General features: G+C 45.7%; 1 protein-coding gene across 2 annotated transcripts in view; it reads left to right on the top strand.

Annotated features, from left to right (window-relative positions):
* LOC126456980 (uncharacterized) overlaps positions 1-22,065 on the top strand; it is a 334,582-nt gene that overhangs the window by 10,120 nt on the left and 302,397 nt on the right. For both annotated transcript variants that reach the window (XM_050092935.1, XM_050092934.1), the window contains exon 2: positions 14,934-14,979. In XM_050092935.1, coding sequence (XP_049948892.1) covers positions 14,934-14,979 — 46 coding nt within the window. The remainder of the gene's footprint in view (positions 1-14,933; positions 14,980-22,065) is intronic.

Raw genomic sequence — 22,065 nt, 5'->3', positions numbered from 1 at the left:
TGTCCTGCTTCGCTTGTATCGGTCCATAGTCCGATCGAAGCTGGATTATGGGAGCTTCGTCTACTCGTCCGCTCGGCCATCCCTCTTACGCCGGCTCAACTCCATCCACCATCGGGGGATACGTCTTGCGACCGGAGCCTTCTACACTAGTCCTGTTGAGAGTCTTTACGCTGAAGCTGCCGAGTTACCGTTGACCTACCGGCGCGACATACTGCTGTGTCGGTATGCCTGCCGGCTGTTGTCTATGCCCGAACACCCCTCTTACAAGTCCTTCTTCGCTGATTCTCTCGACCGTCAGTACGGGTTATATGTGTCTGCCCTGCTGCCCCCCGGAGTCCGCTTCCGTCGCCTGCTTCGACAATTGGATTTTGCCCTCCCTACCACCTTCAGAGAGGGTGAGAGCCCGACACCACCTTGGCTCCAGGCTCCGGTTCGTATTTCTCTCGACCTCAGCGCACTCCCGAAGGAGGGTACTCCGGCTGCAGTGTATTGCTCACGGTTCGTCGAACTTCGTGCTAGACTTGCTGGTCACACCTTTATTTACACCGATGGCTCCAAAACTGACGATGGTGTCGGCTGTGCCTTTGTCGTCGGGACCGCCACCTTTAAATACCGGCTCCTTGACCAATGTTCCAGCTTTACGGCCGAGCTTTTTGCTCTCCATCAGGCCATTCAGTATGCCCGCCGCCACCGCCATTCATCGTATGTCCTCTGCACTGACTCACTCAGTGCTCTTCAGAGCCTTGGGGCTCCCTATCCGGTCCATCCCTTGATTCAACGAATACAGCAGTCCCTCCATTGTTTCGCTGATAATGGCGGTTCTGTCAGCTTTCTGTGGGTCCCCGGACATGTAGGAGTGCCTGGGAATGAGGCTGCGGATGCTGCAGCCAAGGCTGCAGTCCTCCAGCCTCGGCCAGCCTCCCATTGTGTCCCGTCATCTGACGTTTGTGGGGATGTATGTAAGAGGCTTGTGTCCTTGTGGTGGGATGCTTGGTCATCCCTCCAAGGAAACAAGCTCCGGGCAGTAAAACCGCTCCCAACTGCTTGGACAACTTCCTCCCGACCATCTCGGCGCGAGGAGGTCCTTCTGACCAGGTTGCGGATTGGGCATTGCCGGTTTAGCCACCGCTACCTGCTCTCTGGTGACCCAGCCCCGCAGTGCCCTTGTGGTCAGGCATTAACGGTGCGCCATGTTTTATTGTCGTGTCCCCGTTTTAGTCAATTTCGTGTTGTCCTGTCCCTGCCATCTACCTTACCGGATGTTTTAGCTGATGACGCTCGAGCAACTGCTCGTCTTCTGCGTTTTATAACTTTAACTGGCTTGACCAAAGACATTTAGCCTTTTACTTATTTCATCTGCATCTTCGTCAGGTCCTTTTGATGTCCCCCAATCCCCTTGAGTTTTAGCAGGTTCCTTGTGCTCTAACACCAGTGACTGGGCGCTAATGACCTCAGCAGTTGAGCGCCCTTAAACCCTACCAAAAAAAAAAAAAAACCCCTTCATGCCCTGTAGTTTCATGGCGTTCCGATGAGTGTCGGCACAATACATAGCCTTCTGAATAATTTCTGTAATGGAGACGCATTTCAAGCAGAAAGCTGTCATAGAGTTCCTTTTGACGCCGGCCGCGGTGGTCTCGCGGTTCTAGGCGCGCAGTCCGGAACCGTGCGACTGCTACGGTCGCAGGTTCGAATCCTGCCTCGGGCATGGATGTTTGTGATGTCCTTAGGTTAGTTAGGTTTAAGTAGTTCTAAGTTCTAGGGGACTGATGACCACAACAGTTGAGTCCCATAGTGCTCAGAGCCATTTGAACCATCCTTTTGGCGGTAAACCAGAGCATCACGTGATATTCACAGGCGCTTGCAGAATCTCTGCAGAGACCTGGCAATGAACAAGAGCACGGAGAGTCATTGGACGAGGCGTGTGATTATCGCAAACCTGTCAGATCTCCCGCGTGCCAACCGGCTGCACACGGCTGTGGCTCCTGCAGCGTTGGAACGTGCGGACACCCTCATTCGAGGCGATCGAGGGATCACAGTCAAACACCACGCTGCACAACTGGGGGTGTCCCTTGACAGTACTGACACTTTCACCCTCCAGTAGAGGTACTGAAAGGTGTGTGCCCGCTGGGTTCGTCGCCGCCTAACAGAAGACCACAAAGAGCAACGAAGAACCATCTGTGTGGAAGTGCTCCCGCATTACGAGGTTGATCTGACAATTTTTCTCGAACGTTGTCACAGGTCAAGAAACATGGGTCCATCACTTAAAACCAGAAACAAAACGGTACCTCTCCTCCGAAGAAAACGTTCAAAGCTGCGACCTCGGCTGGTAAGGTCATGGCGATGATCTTCTGGGACTCTGATCAGGTTACTCTGTTTGATGTCCTCCCTCAATGTGTAACAATCAATTCAGAAGTGTATTGTGCTACCCTCAAGAAAGTGAAGGAACAACTTCAGCGTCTTCATCGCCAAAAAATGCAGACGAATTTTCCTTCTCGATGGTAGCGCAGTACCTCACACTAGTCTGCGCTCCCGAGACGAGCTCACAAAACTTCATTGGACTGTTTTCCTCATCCACCCTACAGTCCGGATCTCGCACCATCTGACTTCCATCTATTTGGCCTAATGAAATATGCACTCGGCGGCAAGTAGTATGTGGATGATCGGAAGGTTTTCGATGAAGCAAAACGTTGGCTCAGAACTCCACCAGAAAAGTGATACCATGCGACCACACGGGTCCTCCAAATAAGGTGGCGTAAGGCCTTCACACTGAACGGAGATTACGTTGAAAAATACAGTTTTGTAGCTAAAAGAGTGAGGAATAAATTGGCGTACTGGAAACCTGAATAAAACCAAACTGCTTCAGGGAAAAAAAGTGTTGCATTACTTATTGAACGCTCCTCGTATTTACTCAAACAGCGGTGTTGCCTATTTCCCGCTGGCAGGTTCACCTTCAGCAGGCTGTTCACGTTTATATTGCATTTTTTTGCAGTTTACATTAGCTGCTGGAAAAGTAAAACCCAAGGAATGTAAACAGCAAACGTAATATAAACGTGAACAATCTGTTGGTTCGAGACCCATAACGATACATAAATACCATTATAAATACCATTATTAAGAGTGGCTGGTTACAGTTTCCTTCTTTGCAAATAGCATTTCGTAACTACTTTCTTATTGACGCTTAGAACCAGTTAGTTTCCTAGTATACCACTTAGAACGTTCTTAAGAAAGTATTTATTTTCTAATTTCTCTCATTTTTTTGCGGTGATGTGGTACAGGCATAATTCAGGGGTAACAGAATATCCCGAATTTTTTGGATATAAGACAGGTATGTAAAGACAGAAATACATTGTCCCGTTACTTGATGGAGAAATACATCCACAGTAGACGCCTTCGTTTACTTCTTATATAGCTTGATCGCTACAGTCAGTTTGGCACTTGTTCTCTTCGAATAGACAACAGCACTGTCATACATGCCTATAGGAGCTCTGTATTCTCTGTGCGCTCACTTTCGCGAGCCTTTTGCTAAATTTTGTTTTAAATACAAGTATTATATTCAAAATTGTGTATATGGATCACTAACATGGATACTTATCTCAGTATGTACACATTCGTTACCGTCAATTCCTTTGCACACTTTATCCCACAGCTTCTCTCCGACGAGGAAATTTTGAAACGTGTAACGCTTAATAAATAATTATGCGGTCAAGACCTTTCCATATTTCAAAGTTGTGAGATACATTGATTTTTTTCAGTCTCCTGACAAATCTCGGCTTTGGCACTTAGAACGTTTCTCATTTCCACTCTTAAAATATTTACAGCTTGCCAGAAAGACGGCATTTGTACCACCTGCTACATGTTGAGCATTAACATAACTCACGTGCCAAGGAGGTACGCGAAATTACTTTTTGTACGAGTGACGAGTGCTGTGTATGTTTCGATTGACAAGGATACTGCCTGTCATAACCTACAGAAATTCTTCAGAGTTGCTGAAGGTTTATGAAAATTCGGCGCCCTCATTTTCAACAATTAATAATCGAGTGGCAGAATTTAGATGTGGTCGCTCATATACTGAAAACAATGTACACGAACGACATCCGAAAATCGCGATCACAGACGAACACATCAGTCCAGAGGCAGGTCTCAGATAAAAGTAATTTCTTATGGAATGATGGTTAGTCCCACAAGAGGGATGTTCAGCCGGCTGTCTACAAGTTCTTTCAATCTCACGACATTTCGGCGATCTGTGTGCTCTTAACCTGCCCCAGTAATCCTACCAGAGAAAGGGGACCTTCAGTTCAGAACGGAATCCGAACATATTAAAACCAGTCACCAATACATTTGTGTTAACATAAGTACTTCACTGAACTATATAGCATACATGATAGCTTGTTTTAAGTTTGCTGCTCCTCAACTGAATCAAAGATAGTCGCAGAGCCCGTCTGAGCCTCTAGTTTAGACTTTCCACTCAGCTTCAGATGAGGAGATCGCGATCGATTATGGTACGATGCTGCGAACAGTGAGCCATGCTTGCGACCCGCGTGTGATGCTAAATGCTTTTGCCAATGCTGCCAGCCGTCTAAAGGAACTGAGGACGGTCTCAGAATCCAAGCGCCAGGCGTCATTCGTGCCGACATGAGCCACGACTTGCAGCCGGTTGCGTCCATTGCGTTCGATAGCCGCCGGCAGAGTTTACTTCACGTTTATAACGAGGCCTCCCGATAGATATATCGAGTGTTCACTGGCCTTCTTTCGTGATATGCCTACTATGTCCCTGGGGGCTCCATTACTCGCCGAACGTTCGTGCTCCAAATGACCAACATCACCGCACTTCGTGCTTGTCCACATGTGGCAAGATACGCAGCCCAAGATACGCGGTATCTTATGCTAGCTCGGATGTGTTATCAACACCTGTTGTTAATGGGCAAGGAACCAGCCGTCCGACCAGTTCCCACGTTCACTTTCTGTCCGAAGCTACTGTCCACTACTTGCCATCGAGTAGGGGCACACCCGTCAGATGACACAGTGACAACAAGGTTCCAATCCTGCGAGTTCGGCAAGAGTGATGCAACGATGGGGGGCTGTTATTCCAGTTAAATACTCCACCCATTACTGAAAACATTTTAAACAAAATCGAATGCTTATCACTCAGCAGGAACAGTTCGTTACGAAGCGATTTTGTGTATCAACAGGATAATTGATCCAGTGTACAAAGCATGAATCATTGCATCGTTAGTTAGGTTTGGTTATGTTAGGTTAACCGGGGACCTATAAACGACGGAGAAGCTCCGTCCTCGTCGCAGCCGCAGTGGTCCGCAACCCCACGACGACTGCCGCAGTCCACTTTACCCGTCCGCCACCCCACACCGAACCACTCTTTCAGAGATATTGTGCGGTTCGGCCCCCGGTGGACCCCCCAGGGAACGTCTCACACCAGACGAGTATAACTCCTATGTTTGCGTGGTAGAGTAATGGTGGTGTGAGCGTACGTGGAGAACTTGTTTGCGGAGCATTCGCGGTCATAGTGTAACCGAGGCGGAATAAGGGGAACCAGCCCGCATTTGCCGAGGCAGACGGAAAACCGCCTAAAAACCATCCACAGACTGGCCGGCTCACCGGACCTCGACACAAACCCGCCGGGCGGATTCGTGCCGGGGACCAGGCGCTCCTCCCCGCCCGGAAAGCCGTGCGTGAGACCGCACGGCCAACCGGCGGGCGCAACATTGCATCGAAGTCGAAGAAAATCTGGATTTGCTGGATTGACCTCTCGAACTTCTCGCTCTGATCCAAAAGTTTTGAAAACAACCAGAGTGTCAGTAGTGTACCAGGGCGGTGTACCAGGCCGTCTAAACCCAGCTTCAGGAAGAATGGAAACGAATTTCATCTTGTATAGTGTGTCTCCCTAAGAGAATGCAAAAATTTAAGACATAGAGGACGCTCCACTGAATAATTTGAGGTAGAGAACCTGGGGGTCGGAGAAGCCAGCTTAAGAAGATAATAGGAATGAAATCGCATTACTGTGTACTTTTTACATTAATTATAGTTAACAGCAAAACACCATCATTGACACAATGAATGTACTATTTGTACTGTTTCTTACAAAATCTAGAGAAACTGACAACCATCGGCCTCAATGGAAGCATGACATCGGCGAACAGGATTCTGATTCAGTCGGACAAATATCCCTGGTGGTTTCGACTCGCATCACAGACAGCTACAATCCCGGCAACTAATTCCATGTTCGGGATCTCACACAGAAATGACTTTAGATACTCCCATACGAAATAATCAAGGGATTCGGGCCAGGAGATATCGCAGGCCATGGAATAGGAGCTCCGCTTCCAGTCCAGCAACCAGGAAATACAGCATTGTGATGGTTGCAGACATCCACATTGAAGTGAGGCTGTGCACCGTCATGTTTTATCCACATCCTACCACGAACGGCCACGGGTACATTCTCCAATAACTCGGCAGAATTTTTTGCAGGAATCTCAAGTACAGGTGGCCATTCAGACGGCCAGGTAGAAGATATGGTGCCATGAAAATGTCACCTACAATGCCGGCACAGATACTCATACCAAAACGTACTTGATGGTGTGAGTCTACTAGAGCGTGAGGGTTTTCCTCATCCCACACATGACTATTCGTGCTGTTCGAAATATCATCACGATCAAATGAGACCTCGTCAGTAAACAGCACGATTTGGAGCAAATCTGGCCGATCAATCCATTGCTGGAGCAACCACTGACAGAGTACAACCCCTGGTGCAAAGTTCCTCACAAGCATTGCATGGGCTCATTGTGGAGGTTATATGTGTGTAACTGTTGTTCGTGGAGAACTCGCCACACGCTAGTATGTGCAGCCTCCATTTCGCGTGCAATACGACGAGCACTTGTAGTGGAGTCCGCTGCAACACGTACCGGCATCTATTCTCAAAATCGGGTGTGCGAGTGCCCGTCATGTTGCCAAGTCCCTTGTTTCTTCTTTCCAATGAACCAATCTCCCACGCATTTGACGATCGAGAGAAATAAACACTCGTCGTGACGTATGATGCCTGTTAGAAAATCGTTCCCTGTATAACCTTTCATCAGCGAGAGGACTGCATGTCAGAGAGCTATGCAAGACTGTACCGATGCTGCTCCATCGTATTGTGCTGTACGTCTCTGAATAGCACTGAGTAATGAACGGGTACGTCGTTGATTCATAGCACGTTCTGTCATGGGACAATGTAAATACAATGCAACAGAGCCCTCTTATGGACGAGTAAAATAAACAAAGCCTCCATCATGACTTCCTAGTAATCAGCTTTGTCCTAGTTTCCTTGCAGGAAATAAAGAATGTACATGTAAATAAACAACACAGTACGTGTAAACTTGTACACATGTTATTTGCAAATAAGCTGGAAAACAGTATTGCTAGACAAAGCGATAGATAAGTTTACTTCCGTATGCCCTTAAGTCGGCTTCTCTGACCTCAGGTTCCCTGCCTCAAATTGTTCAGCGGAGCACTCTTTATGTCCTGTTACATTTTTACACGCTCTTACGGAAACATCCTATATACAGGGTGAGTCACTAAGTATTGCCACCTAGAATAACTCCGAAAGAATGATAGGAGCTGAAAACTTTGTGGGACAAAAGTTACATGGGAAAATAGCGGCCATAATAAGACGTTGATTTTTTTTCTTTTTTTTTTTGGTTACTAAGTGGGGTCGCGTCAGAGATATGAAAGTAAACTTTTTTTTTAAACGGGATAGTATAGTTTGGTATTTATTTTCTGACAGCGGCTATCGAGAGGAATCCAATGATGTGTAACAGTAAGGTCTTTCAAGGTCAACGAAGGTCACAAAGGTGGCATGAACGTCCGTTTACACAAGGTGTTCGAAGTGATGACCATTGGTATCAATGCAGTGCTGCAATCTTCATATCACGGATTCCTTATCACATCAGCACTTATCGAAGCACATGCTCTGACTATTCTCTCTCGCATATATTCAGGTGTAGTTGGAACGTCTTTATAAACAATAGCTTTTACGAATCCCCACAAGAAAAAATACAGAGGCGTCAAGTGTGGCGAACGAGCCGACCACGACACATTTTCTTCGCGTGCAATCCAACGGTCTGGGAAGTGTCGCTGCAACTCTTTTCTAGCCATCAGCGAAAAATATACCACACACCCATCGTGTTGATAACACGTTCTGTTCCTTGTTCCTAAAGGTATTTCTTCCAATAACAGACCTAATGTTTCTTGCAGGAATGTGGTGCACTTCCTACCATTAAGATTTCCTTCGATGAAATAGCGGCCTATAATTCTGTCCTCCAGAATTCCACACCATACACTCACCGACCACGGTTTTTGGTGTGCGACTAGCCGCAGCCAACATGGATTTTCAGTTGCCCAATAACGCATGTTATGCAAATTACACTACTGGCCATTAAAATTGCTACACCACGATTATGACGTGGTACAGATGCGAAATATAACCAACAGGAAGAAGATGCTGTGATATGCAAATGATTAGCTTTCAAGAGCATTCACACAGATTTGGCGCAGGTGGCGACACCTACAACGGCTGACATGAGGAAAGTTTCCAACCCATTTCTCACACACAAACAGCAGTTGACCGGCGTTGACTGGGTAAACGTTGTTGTGATGCCTCGTGTAAGGAGGAGAAATGCGTACCGTCACGTTTCCGGCTACAATAAAGGTCGGATTGTAGCCTATCGCGATTGCGGTTTATCGTATCGCGACGTTACTGCTTGCGTTGGTCGACATCCAATCACTGTGAGCAGAATATGGAATCGGTGGGTTCAGGAGGGTAATACAGAACGCCGTGCTGGATCCCAACGGCCTCGTATCACTAGGAGTTGAGATGACAAGCATCTCATCCGCATGCCTGTAACGGATCGTGCAGCCACGTCTCGATCCCTGAGTCAACAGATGGGGACGTTTGCAAGACAACAACCATCTCCACGAACAGTTCAACGATGTTTGCAGCAGCATGGACTATCAGCTCGGAGACCAAGGCTGCAGTTACCCTCGACGCTGCATCACAGACAGTAGCGCCTGCGGTGGTGTACTCAACGACGAACCTGGGTGCACGAATCGCAAAACGTCATTTTCTCGGATGAGTCCAGGTTCTGTTTACAGCGTCATGACGGGCGAATCCGTTTTTGGTGACATCGCTGTGAACGCACATTGGAAGCGTGTATTCGTCATCGCCATACTGGTGTATCACCCGGCGTGATGGTATGGGGTGCTATTGGTTACACGTCTCGGTCACCTCTTGTTCGCATTGGCGGCACTTTGAACAGTGGACGTTACATTTCAGATGTGTTACGACCCGTGGCTCTACCCTTCATTCGATCCTTGCGAAACCCAATATTTCAGCAGGATAATGCACGACCGCATGTTGCTGGTCCTGTACAGGCCTTTCTGGATACAGAAAATGTTCGACTGCTGCCCTGGCCAGCACAATCTCCAGATCTCTCACCAACTGAAAACGTCTGGTCAATGGTGGCCGCGCAACTGCCTCGTCAAAATACTTCAGTCACTACTCTTGACGAACTGTGGCATCGTGTTGAAGCTGCATGGGCAGCTGTAGCTGTACACGCCATCCAAGCTCTGTTTCACTCAATGCCCAGGCGTATCAAGACCGTTATTAGGGCCATAGGTGGTTGTTCTGGGTACTGATTTCTCAGGATCTATGCACCCAAACTGCCTGAAAATGTAATTACATGTCAGTTCTAGTATAATATATTTGTCCAATGAATACCCGTTTATTATCTGCATTTCTTCTTGGTGTAGCAATTTTAATGGCCAGTAGTGTAACATTTCCATGGTTCTTGAATGTAGCCTCGTCAGTAAATAAAATGAGATTAATAAACGTGTCGCCCCTCTGAATCTGAAGTTCAGCCCATCGGCAGAATTCAATGCGTCGCATACAATCCGTGCCAGTTAATTCTTGGTAGAGACTGATATGGTAAGGATGATATTTATAGCGATGCAGAACACGAACAACACTATTCTTGCTCATGCCTGATTCCCTTGCGATTTGACGCGAACTGACACAAGGATCTCGAAGCACAGTGGTAAGAGTAGTAATTTCCGTTTCCTCGTTAGTAACTTTCTTATACCGGATATGTTTCCAATGCTCTAAAGATCCAGTTGTTCTCAGTTTATCATACACACATTTAAATGTACGACCTGTAGGGTGAGTACGTTGAGGATATCTTTCAGCGTATAAGTCTCTAGCTCTCACTGAATTTCGTTAATATTCTCCGTAAATGAGAAGCGTATCAGCTTGTTCTTCAGAGGAACACATCATTCACATTCGCTTGATTTGACGATACTAGTCTTACCGCTCCTATTAGTGTTGTATTGCGAAACCGTCGAATGGTGTTTACATGTCAATGGCACGTTATATGGATACGCCGTATTCGACGAATATTTACTATTTTCACGATATACAAGAGAGAATTGTCAGAGCCTGTGCTTCGATATGGAATACCACTCAATCCATGATAAGAAGATTGCAGCACTGCATTGATACCAATGCTCATCACTTCGAAAACCTTCTGTAAATTGACGTTCATGCCACCTTTTTGACCTTCGTTGGCCTTCAAAGACCGTACTGTTACACATCATTGGATTCGCCTCGATAGCCGCTACCAGAAATTAAGTACCGAACTATAGCATCCTATTAAAAAAAAATTGATCTTCATATGTATGACGCGACTTCACCTGGCAACACAAAACCGACGTCATATTATGGCCCCCGTTGTCCCATGCAACATTTGGTCCAGAAACGTTTTAGCTACTATCATACCTTTGGACTCACCCTGTATATCGAAGGCCGGTGCAAATTTTTTCATAAAGATTAAACGTTGTAATCACACAAGGTCTTACGCATAATTAACTAGCGACTTTGGAATGAGCATCCATCTTGTACATAGAATTCTGTCTGTATAGGGGTTATTCATAAGTTTATCTTCCGGCGTCTCAGAAGAGACGGCAGGAAAATTAAGACTTACAGAAAAATGACACTTATCACTGGACAGACCATCTCACCAACTTTTGATTCGCAATACCTGCAGTAGTGTAGTTGTAGAGCCCACCATTATGGGGCTGACATGTCGAAATATTGTGCATAATGGAGCGACGCGCGCTGTTTGTTTCCTTGAATTCGCTAAATGTGTGTCAACTATGACGTTTTCGTGATAATTTAGTACCAAATATCAGGTCAAAGTTCTAGCGGACAAAACAGTCAGAAGTGGCACGACATATTCCGTGAGACTACCAGCTTATGCAGTGCGAAGAGAACAGGCCAGGCGGGACTGCTGGCAGAGGAAGTGAAATGTATGCGAGAATCATTCACCAGGAGCCCAAAGAAACCGATGACGTGTGCGAGCAGAGAACTGCAGATGCCACACACAACTGTCTGGTGCATTCCGCTCACATGTGTGCCTGTAAAACAATATCGGCTGCAGTTGTCATATGCGCTGACTACTCGGAATAAGCTTTTTAACTTTTGAAATGACTTTAGCGGTAACTGGAGCAAAACACTTTTTCACATACATTGGTTTTCAGTGACGAAGCAACGTTCCTTGTGTCTCAAAAAGGTGAATGCTCATAACATGCGTTATCTGGGGCGCACAATAGCTACACGCTTTTGTAGAAGACATTCGTGATTCAACTAAAGTTAGCGCCTTTCGTATCCTGTCCTCTTGAAAAGTTTATGGACCATTTTTTTGCACCTGAATAATGAAAATTGAAACCAACAGTTGCATTGTAGTTCAGTCATCGTTTATTCAAAACGTGCTACCAGTTTCGATGCGAAAAACGTCATCAGGCCCCAAGCGTATTCTGCCATCAGCGTACCAAACACATTGACCAAGATCAACGAAGTCTTCAAATGGAAGCAGTACAACCTATTAAGCATGTTACGTCAGAATCTGCAGCCAAGTAAGTAGAGCGCAGCGGACTATTGCCGTCTGACCATTTGTGGGCTTGTTATCGGAAGTTACGGAATCTAGTTTATTGTTGCTCCGCTGCACTCGACTTACTTAGGCATGCTGGCGTAACATGCTTAATAGGTTGTACTGCTTCCATTTGAAGACTCCGTTGGTTTTCGTCAATGTGGTTCGTACGTTGATGGCAGACTGTGCTTGGGACCTGAAGACGACGCTTTTCCGCATCGAATCTGGTAGCACGTTTTGAATGAACGATTGAATTACAATACAGCAGGTGGTTTCAATTTTTTCAAGTTCTTCATATCCGGCTGCTGTCCCATTATTTACAATGGATTCTTCTTTTCCTTCGGCGTTTGTCCCGCGTGCTTGCGGGGTCCGCTACATAGGTCCGTTGTCTCCATTTCGCTTTATCACCGGCTGCGTGTTCACGCATTTAAGGTCTTTATGAATCGTATCAACCCAACGTTGCTTAGATCGCCCTTTGGGTGTTCTGCCGACGACTTCAAGTGTATAACCAGCCTTGCCAATAGAGTCATCACCGGCCCGTAAAACATGCCCAAACCATCGAAGACGACTCTCACGCATCTTGTTTCCTAATGCGGTCACATCGTTCAAATGGCTCTGAGCACTATGGGACTTAACATCTGAGGTCATCAGTCCCTAGAACTTAGAACTACTTAAACCTAACTAACGTAAGGACATCACACACATCCATGCCCGAGGCAGGATTCGAACCTGCGACCGTAGCGTTCGCGCGGTTCCAGACTGAAGCGCCTAGAACCACTCGCCCACACCGGCCGGCTAATGGTGTCATTGGAAACGTGATCTAACTCAGTGAGGCTTGCTGTCCACCTTAGCATCTTTGTTTCCATTACACTCAGGCGGTGTTTTGCCTCAACTGTAGTTAACTATCACTTACAATCATACAAGGCGACTGGTCGAATGACAGAGGGATAGGTTTTTGATGCTAAATTATCTTTCATCCTGCGGTCGCAAGTGACTCCGGTTGTTGATCGCCACTACATGCAGGCTGCCTGAGTTCTGGTGTTGACCTCTTTGGTGAGTCGGCCATCAACAGAGATCGTGGAACCGAGGTGCTTAAATTTAGCCACACGAGTCATATCTGCACCATTAATCGTGATGAACCCATTTCATGTCTGTCTCATGTCATGTACTCGGTTTTCTTCAAATTAAAGTGCAAACCTTGTGGCGCCAACCGGTCACTCCATTTTTGATTTTGGCTCTGCAGATCAAACTTGTTTTCTGCTGCCAGCATCACGTCGTCAGCATAAAGTAGGGTCCACGGAAATGGCCGGTGCAGGTCAGCTGTCACGGTGTCCATTACGAGAGTGAAAAGAAGTGGTTATAATGCAGAACCTTGATGAACGCCGACTGTGATGGGAAGTCCTTGAATCGTCCTGAGGTTGTACGGACATAACTTCTTGGCTGTGCATGAAGTAACTGCACCAAGTTAATAAGCTGCTCTGGAACATCATGCTGTCGAAGTGCTAGCCAGATGAGACTCTGTGGCACCCGATCAAAGGCCTTTTCGAGATCCAGGAATGCTAGACACAGCGGCTTGGCTTTCTCAAGATGTTTCTCGACTAAGGGTCTTGCAGCATGAATCGCATCAATTGTGCCGCAGTTCTTCACAAATCCAACTTGGTTTCTGGAAATCTGTGTGATCTCACGGACCCTTGGATCCACAACACGCTCAGAGATTTTCATTGCGTGACAGAGAAATCGAAATGCATTCGGCAGAATTTCCCTTTTTCTTAAAGATAGGCACGGTGCTGCTCTGTTGCCGATCAGCTGGTGTTCGTCCCCCGTCAATGATCTTGTTGAAGAGTTCCGTTAAACTTTCAACTCCCTTCCAATGATGGGAACACCATAACACTGCTGGAAGGTCATCTGGCTCTGGCTCTGAGCACTATGGGACTTAACTTCTGAGGTCATCAGTCCCCTAGAACTTAGAACTACTTAAACCTAAATAACTTAAGCACATCACACACATCCACGCCCGAGGCAGGATTCGAACCTGCGACCGTAGCAGTCACGCGGTTCCGGACTAAAGCGCCTAGAACCGCTCAGCCACCGCGGCCGGCAAAGATCATTTGGGGCCAGTGGCTTTCCCAGGCTTCATTGTCATCAAAGCAGTCTTGACCTCTTCGTCTGCAGTTTCTCTTGCGAGCACTTCAACAGCATGGCCAGTGGGTATTGGTAGATGGGCGAACTCTTCTGTTGAGATCTTCAAGTAGCTGCTATTTACAATGGATTACCAGAACTTTTTCCTTGCGGTGAAAACTAGACTGGTTTCGTGCAGCTTTTAAATGCTAAAGCAACGACTTACGCCGCAATTACAACAAGGAAGTGGGGATTACGTTTTACAATAAGACGGTGCTCCACCATACTTTCTTTCAGACGTTTGTTACTATCTCAATGCCGAACTCCTCTACTTCACTGGCCCTCACTGTCAACTGACTTAATTCCACGTGATTATTCCTGCCTCCACTGTCACCTAATTTGGAAGAGTTGCTAGGAAGAATAATTATGCGGTGACTGATATCAACCATGATGTTTTGGGTCGTGTATGTGAAGAGTCTGAATACCGTGTCGATCTTTGCTGCGTCACAAACGGTAACAATACTGAGCACCTGCAATGTGAGTCTAAAACTTCGAGAGATGTTCTATCAACTGATATGTGTCTGTTTTCTGAATGTCTTGTAGTTTTCATGCGGTCGTCTTTTGAAACCCTGTAGGTACCTACGAATAACACTGCGTAACTTATATGAGATATGGCACAGCTGAATTCCGCATCAAGAACTCTACATGGGCTTTCGATCGATCACCAACTGTTGATATCGATCCATTAGTGGTGCTGAACTACAGTTCCGTTTTAGCAGGTACAGCCTTGAACAGCGTCAGCTGCCAGTGCACAGTGAGTGACGTGTGGCCTTCTGTTTCTAGTGGAAGTGCCGGTGGTGCGTGATGAGGAAGCTGTCGCCGGTGGCAGGTAGGTGGCACCTGCCCGCATGACGTCCATGGCAGCCGCGTCCGCATGAGTGTTCTGTTGCCGTCGTACAACCGAGGTCAGTAACCTCCATAGAATGTATAGAATGTAAATAGTCTATGGCAGTGGTCGTCAAACTGTGGCCCGAATCACGTATCCGTGCGGCCGGCTGTTCTCAGCCGTATTTATAGCAATATGCATCTAGCAACTAACAGCCCAATCCTAAAACGTCAACTAACCTTAGCAGTTTCTAATTTTCCTGCTCACAGGGAGAGGTTCACAGCGGTGCGATCGACTTTTTGAAACTATCAAATGGTCCAAATGACTCTGAGCACTATGGGACTTAACATCTAAGGTCATCAGTCCCCTAGAACTTAGAACTACTTAAACCTAACTAACCTAAAGACATCACACACATCCATGCCCGAGGCAGGATTCGAACCTGCGACCGTAGTGGTCGCGCGGTTCCAGACTGAAGAGCCTAGAACCTCTCGCCCACAGCGGTAGGCTTGAAACTATCAACACGGTTATGTAGGTTAAGATCCCACGTATCACACACTACAGCCATTCACCCTGGTGGCCCCTCATTTGCGATTAATTGACGAGAAAATTTCGAAATTTTGTGTGACACTCAATAATGCTAAAAAAAGTCGCGTTATATGCTATAGTCCGACTGCGAGGTGTAAATGATAGGATAACAGCTTCGCATGCAGGAGGTTACGGGTTAAATACTCATCAGTTGCAGAAAGTTTTTTCAATTTTTGAATCTCTATCGAAATGACTTTTGATCATTATTTTTATTGAATTAATTAATTTAAATGTAATTTTTAATTCCACTTCTTTGTCACCTAATGTTAATCATAACATAAATTTCATTTACTCTTTTTTCTTCGTATCGTGCGTTTTCTAATCGGAATTTTTGTGAACATGAATTTAATTACATTTATCTATTATAATATCCAATTATTTGAAAATACCGATCTATCAGTTAAAAAACAAAAGACGAAATAATCTATTTACATTTGTGCAATGGTGTAAAAAACATATTTTTTATGTCAGATGCGCATTTTTTTGCACAGTAATTGTTACACAGTCATTTAATACATAACCTAAATACCTATTGCACTATGGACAGAATAACGCAGATGAAAGTTTAAATGAAAGACGGGTTTATAAGTAAAATGAAATTCAAGCAAAATAAGAAATAGATATAACGAATGCAGTAATGTGAACGAAAAGATTGGGTGATCAAACAAAAGACATTAAACTGAAATTAATACATAAAATTAAATAGAAACGCAAGAGCAAAAATTTCAAGTGGAGAAAGAATGATAGGAAGAAAAGTGAAAACAAATGAAGAAGTTGATATGATTAAAATTATGTGCCGAAGGAATTACTTCTAAATCAGTTAACTGAATAGAAACGATGATCGAAGCCACTCGGTAAAGATTTAAAAATAAATCTTACTGCACCTGACAAGATTCGTACCCACAATGTCCTGCGCTTGAAGCTGTTATCCTATCCATTATACCACGCATCCAGGCTATTTAATACGACTTTTCTAATGGTATTCAACGTTACACAAAATTCCGATTTTTTTTTTTTTTTTCAATTACTCGCAAACGAGGTTCCACCAGGGTAAATGGCTACAGCGTGTGATACCTGGGATCTTAAACTACATCACCGTATAGATAGTTTAAAAAAGTCGATCTCACAGGTGGGGACCTCTCCTTGTCAGTAACAAACAAAAATACTTAGAGGGTCTTTCATATTGTAATATGTGCTTCATTTAATTGACGTTTGTGAATTCGGCTGTGCGCTAAGTAAAGTTGGTCGCTTTCCGCAGGGGCAGAGGGGTAAGTAGCGCGGCCATTGTGGGGATGGAGGATGTGAGGGGGGCAACGTTTTATTCTTTGTCTTGCAGTACTGGCAACTCACAGGCGTCAATGGCTCATTCCAGTAATCTGCCATAGTATAAACCTGGACACAGAGGTAACACCCATTCGTGAATGCGCATTACAGTGATGGTCATCTTCAAATGTGGTGGTGGTGGTGGTGGTGGTTAGTGTTTAACGTCCCGTCGACAACGAGGTCATTAGAGACGGAGCGCAAGCTCGGGTTATGGAAGGATTGGGAAGGAAATCGGCCGTGCTCTTTCAAAGGAACCATCCCGGCATTTGCCTGAAACGATTTAGGGAAATCACGGAAAACCTAAATCATGATGGCCGGAGACGGGATTGAACCGTCGTCCTCCCGAATGCGAGTCCAGTGTGCTAACCACTGCGCCACCTCGCTCGGTCTTCAAATGTGCTACTTCTTCCTAGCAAGGAACATCATTGTAGAACAACACTACGTGTAGAAGACACATGACATTCAAAAGATATGGCAAGAATTTGTGGTAGTGACTCATTTTGCATAATGCCTTTAAATACAATTATAGTTACTATTATTAATCAATTAATCATCCGCTCTATCAGGCAATTACAGTGTGACAGCTTTGGGGTCGCAGACAGTGACTGTAATCTGAAACAGACTAGTCGTTACGAAATTTTCCGAATCGTGCCGACTTTTAACGATCAGTACTGGAAGGATGGCGTCCAACTTACCGCGCCCTTACTGTAGCTAGTCCATTGAAGGGCACACAACATGCTAAGGTCCGAGGTGAGCGGGCGCTGATAACCTCGCTGTTTTGCGCCCTAAAACACTAATCATCATCATCATCATCAGAGGTGATGCTCCGCAATGTCTATATTAGCTCTTGAGCAAAAAAGTTTAACCATCACTGGTCTATGGCGTCGTCAGCATTTTTACACTCATCTTGATTGTCCAGCCGCTATAAGGTATAACATCACATTAACTGTAGAGGCTATTCAGTCCGCCTTTTGCAGTAGAGTATTCTCTCTCTCTCTCTCTCTCTCTCTCTCTCTCTCTCTCACACACACACACACACACACACACACACACACACACACACCAGAACACTCACGCACATACTCATGTCTCCCAGAAGGAATCCTCAGTATTTAGGTATATGATAGGGATGATCATTCGAAGCAAAAAAATGTGATAAATATGGGTCCTACAATGCACATCTCAAAAGCTATGAACACATCATCTTCGATACTATGAAACAAATCCCTTCTACTGCAAGCTCTTTGCTTTCGATGTTTTGGGAGGATGTAGTATGGACTAAAGGAAGAAAAAATTGTCTGGTAAACATGGGCTCAAAACATCATAACTTAACATCTATGGGCACTTCTTCAGCAGAAGAAATGTATTCCACAGCAGCTAAGATGAACAAGTGCTCATACTTCTTAAGGTATGTGCTTTAGAGCACATGTTTAATGGAAATTTTTTTCTTGCGTTTGGTCCACACTATCAACTCACAAAATATGTATAGACGGCGCTACGCAACTTGTCATTGTTTCGAATTCCTTACTTGTCTCCCACTGCGATGTAGATGTTTGAAATGTGGCTCAGAGGTGCCTCCAGTCTTCTTCTGTAATGTTACAAAATCGTGGCACCCTGCCGCTTCACCCTCGAGCTCCGAGATGTGTGAAACAGCGAGGTGTCGACACATGCGAAAGAAAGAACAGAGTTCAAAGTTCAAGTGAGGTGTAACATGTGTTACTGAAGTCACATTAGCAAAAAATTTCACCACAGTTCTGCCCTACGTGGACGTTTAGCGCGACGGGAAGGTCGTCGTACGCTGTCTTACCCACATTTCACCCCCTTCTTTTGACGCTCTGCGATGGTAGTCATAACTGCGACACCCAACGTTGAAATCACACGGTTTTCTTATGAGCCGCCGAGGAAATCATACCAGGCACACTACCGCTCGGAATCGATACCAGGAGGTGTCAGGGGGTGACAGAGATTGCGACAATGAAACCACCATTTTCCTTCAGGCATTGATTCCCAGGCATTTCGCGGTCGAAAATGACAGTTTGCAGTGCAGTGAGGAACAGGCCGACGTTCGTGACAATCTTTGACATTGCTTCCCTACGGAAATCGTTGGCCTGCAGCCCCATTGTACACTACTGGCCATTAAAATTGCTACACCTCAAAGATGATGTGCTACAGACGCGAAATTTAACCGACAGGAAGAGGATGCTGTGATATGCAAATGATTAGCTCTTCAGAGCATTCACGCAAGGTTGGCGCCGGTGGCGACACCTACAACGTGCCGACGTGAGAAAAGTTTCCAACCGATTTCTCATACACAAACAGCAGTTGGCCGGCGTTGCCTGGTGAAACGCTGTTGCGATGCCTCGTGTAAGGAGGACAAATGCGTACAATCACGTTTCCGACTTTGATAAATGTCGGATTGTAGCCTATCGCCATTGCGGTTTATCGTATCGCGACATTGCTGCTAGCGTTGGTCAAAATCCAATGACTGTTAGCAGAATATGGAATCCGTGGGTGCAGGAGGGTAATACGGAACGCCGTGCTGGATCCCAACGGCCTCGTATCACTAGCAGTCGAGATGACAGGTATCTTATCCGCATGACTGTAACGGATCGTGCAGCCACGCCTCGATCCCTGAGTCAACAGATGGGGACGTTTGCAAGACAACAACCATCTGCACGAACCGTTAGACGACGTTTGCAGCACCATGCACTATCAGCTCGGAGACCATGGCTGGGGTTACCCTTGACGCTGCATCACAGACAGAAGCGCCTGCGATGGTGTATTCAACGACGAACCTGGGTGCACGAATGGCAAAACGTCATTTTTTCGGATGAATCCAGGTTCTGTTTACAGCATCATGATGGTCGCATCCGTGTTTGGTGACATCGCGGTGAACGCCCATTGGAAGCGTGTACTCTTCCTCGCCATAGTGGCGTATCACCCGTTTGAGCTCAGACTATCAGTTGCAGCCTACGTCCTCGATGTATTCCGACTTCTGTTTTCCTCTGCAGATCCCTCTAATACCACGAAAGTCATTTCCTGACGTCTTAGCAGATGTCTTGTCATCCCGTCCCTTCTTTTCAGTCTTTTCACACATATTCCTCTCCTATTCGATTCTGCGCGGAAGCTCATCATTCCGTACCTTGTCAGTCCTAATTTTCAACATTCGTCTGTAGTACCACACCTCAAGTACTTAAATTCTCTCTGTTCCGGCATTCTCACAGCCCCTGTTTCACTACCATACAATTCTGTGCTACAATTACTTCCGTTATTCTGTAGCAAACTTGCCTTGCTTCTTGTAAGCATGCACTCTAATTCTGGCCCACACGAATTTAAACACTACACATTCCTATGCCACACAGATTGTAATCTTAAATTACGCTCCCGTGAGCTACCGATTCCTAGTTCCTGACAACGAATTCAAATACCAGCATCCGTGTCTATGCTAGAAAACAAAAATCTCAATCCTAACAAATCAACACTACGCCGTTCGCTGTCAGAAACAATCAAGTCACACAGGAGTCACAGCCAAAACATGAAAATACACACATACAATAATTAAGTATTAGTACTATGTCTAGGTGCCAGCAACGCGAGTTTATTCTGCCCAGTGTATCACATTAAACATGGGGAACACAAACGTCACTATGCAACACTATCTACGATCTGACGGTCACCCAAGGTGCCATCAATTCAAAATTCTGCGCAAGGAACGTCAAATTGAATGACTACGCTAGGCAACGCTATCTGACTGTCACAGGTGCCATCAATCCGAGATACTGGCAGCGGACCCCACAATGAAAGTTAACGTTTTTGGGGGTTATATAAAAATGATTGATAATGTATGTAAAACCTAGTCGACCGACAACATTTATTTTCCCAAAAACAAAGACTGACAATTTATGCAGACTACGTTATGATTGAATATCGTAAATAACTTACAGGTGGATTAAGACCACAATGGACAAGGATCCCGGGTGGCAAAAATGAGTCAAGTACTCTGGCCCTAAAAATGTGGATAACGCAATCTGAATTGGTCTAACGCTGAGCAAACTTTGATCGATAATCCACAGAAGTCTATGTAGGTGTAGCTGAGAACAAGTGGCGATTGTGATTTGTACAAGCCTGACAAGGCCGGAGCAGCAGTACGTTACCCTGTTTGCTTCGTGCAGCGATGTAACTTGCAGCTGGCGAGATGTGTGCGTCGGGGGCTAGGCGTAAGGCGGCATCCGCGAATCGATCGCGGCCACGAAAGAAATGCAAAATCTCACAGTCTAGCGATCAGGCAGACAGATCGCAATTTACTCTTTACCAGAGCTCTGAACTCACGATAGATTTCAGTGTGTGACACACTCATTCGCCAGTCGTACCAAAGACTAATTTGACTCACTTATACGACAGAGTGCACAAGGATACCAACTGTCAAGACTGGTAAACCAAAAACGAATAAGTGTGCCCTTTGAAAACGGGTAGACCAAGACGTTCGTAGTCACACTGTCAGTACAGTAAGAACTTCACCACAGGCTCCTCAAATTAACGCCTATGTATGATACTAGTAGTCCACGCTTGGCCAGGAATGCCCTTTTCGCCATTGCTGGTCTGCTTTTGATGTCCTGCTTGCTCCGTCTGTCATGGGTTATTTTACTCCCAGGATAGTAGAATTCATTAACACCATCTACTTCGTGATCACCAATTCTGATGTTGAATTCCTCGCTATTCTCATTTCTGCTTCTCATTACTTTCGTCGTTTTTCGATTTGCTCTTCTTCCCGATTTCGTAGGACTGGAGGGCTAGATCATTAAGTGTCGAGGTGGAATCGAATCAGTCTTTTAAATTTCCTTTAATGGTTTTCAGCAATTAAAAATCAAGCTCTCCCCGATGTTCAACACCCGTCGCCCGCTGTATGATGACAGGAAACGAACGCCGTCTCGGTCCTTCTGGAGCTCTGGAAGATATCCCGCAAGATCGTGTGGTGAGCCATGAATCCAGGCCAAACGTTCAACACGCTGCAGCAGGATCCCTGAAACTAAGACGGCAATCACTATCTTCGTCCTGGAAGTGACGTAGCGCAAAATTAGCAGAGGGGTTAAGAGCTTAAGCATCCAATGTACAGTTAAATTTATATTGGCTCGTTTTAGCTTTAATAGGGGTAGCCCATGCCTGAAGTTCGATTACTTA

Source organism: Schistocerca serialis, chromosome 2 (genome assembly GCF_023864345.2).
Source record: "Schistocerca serialis cubense isolate TAMUIC-IGC-003099 chromosome 2, iqSchSeri2.2, whole genome shotgun sequence".
Taxonomy (NCBI): domain Eukaryota; kingdom Metazoa; phylum Arthropoda; class Insecta; order Orthoptera; family Acrididae; genus Schistocerca; species Schistocerca serialis.
The sequence above is the reverse complement of the archived record's forward strand: the minus strand, read 5'-3'. Positions and strand labels throughout refer to the sequence as shown.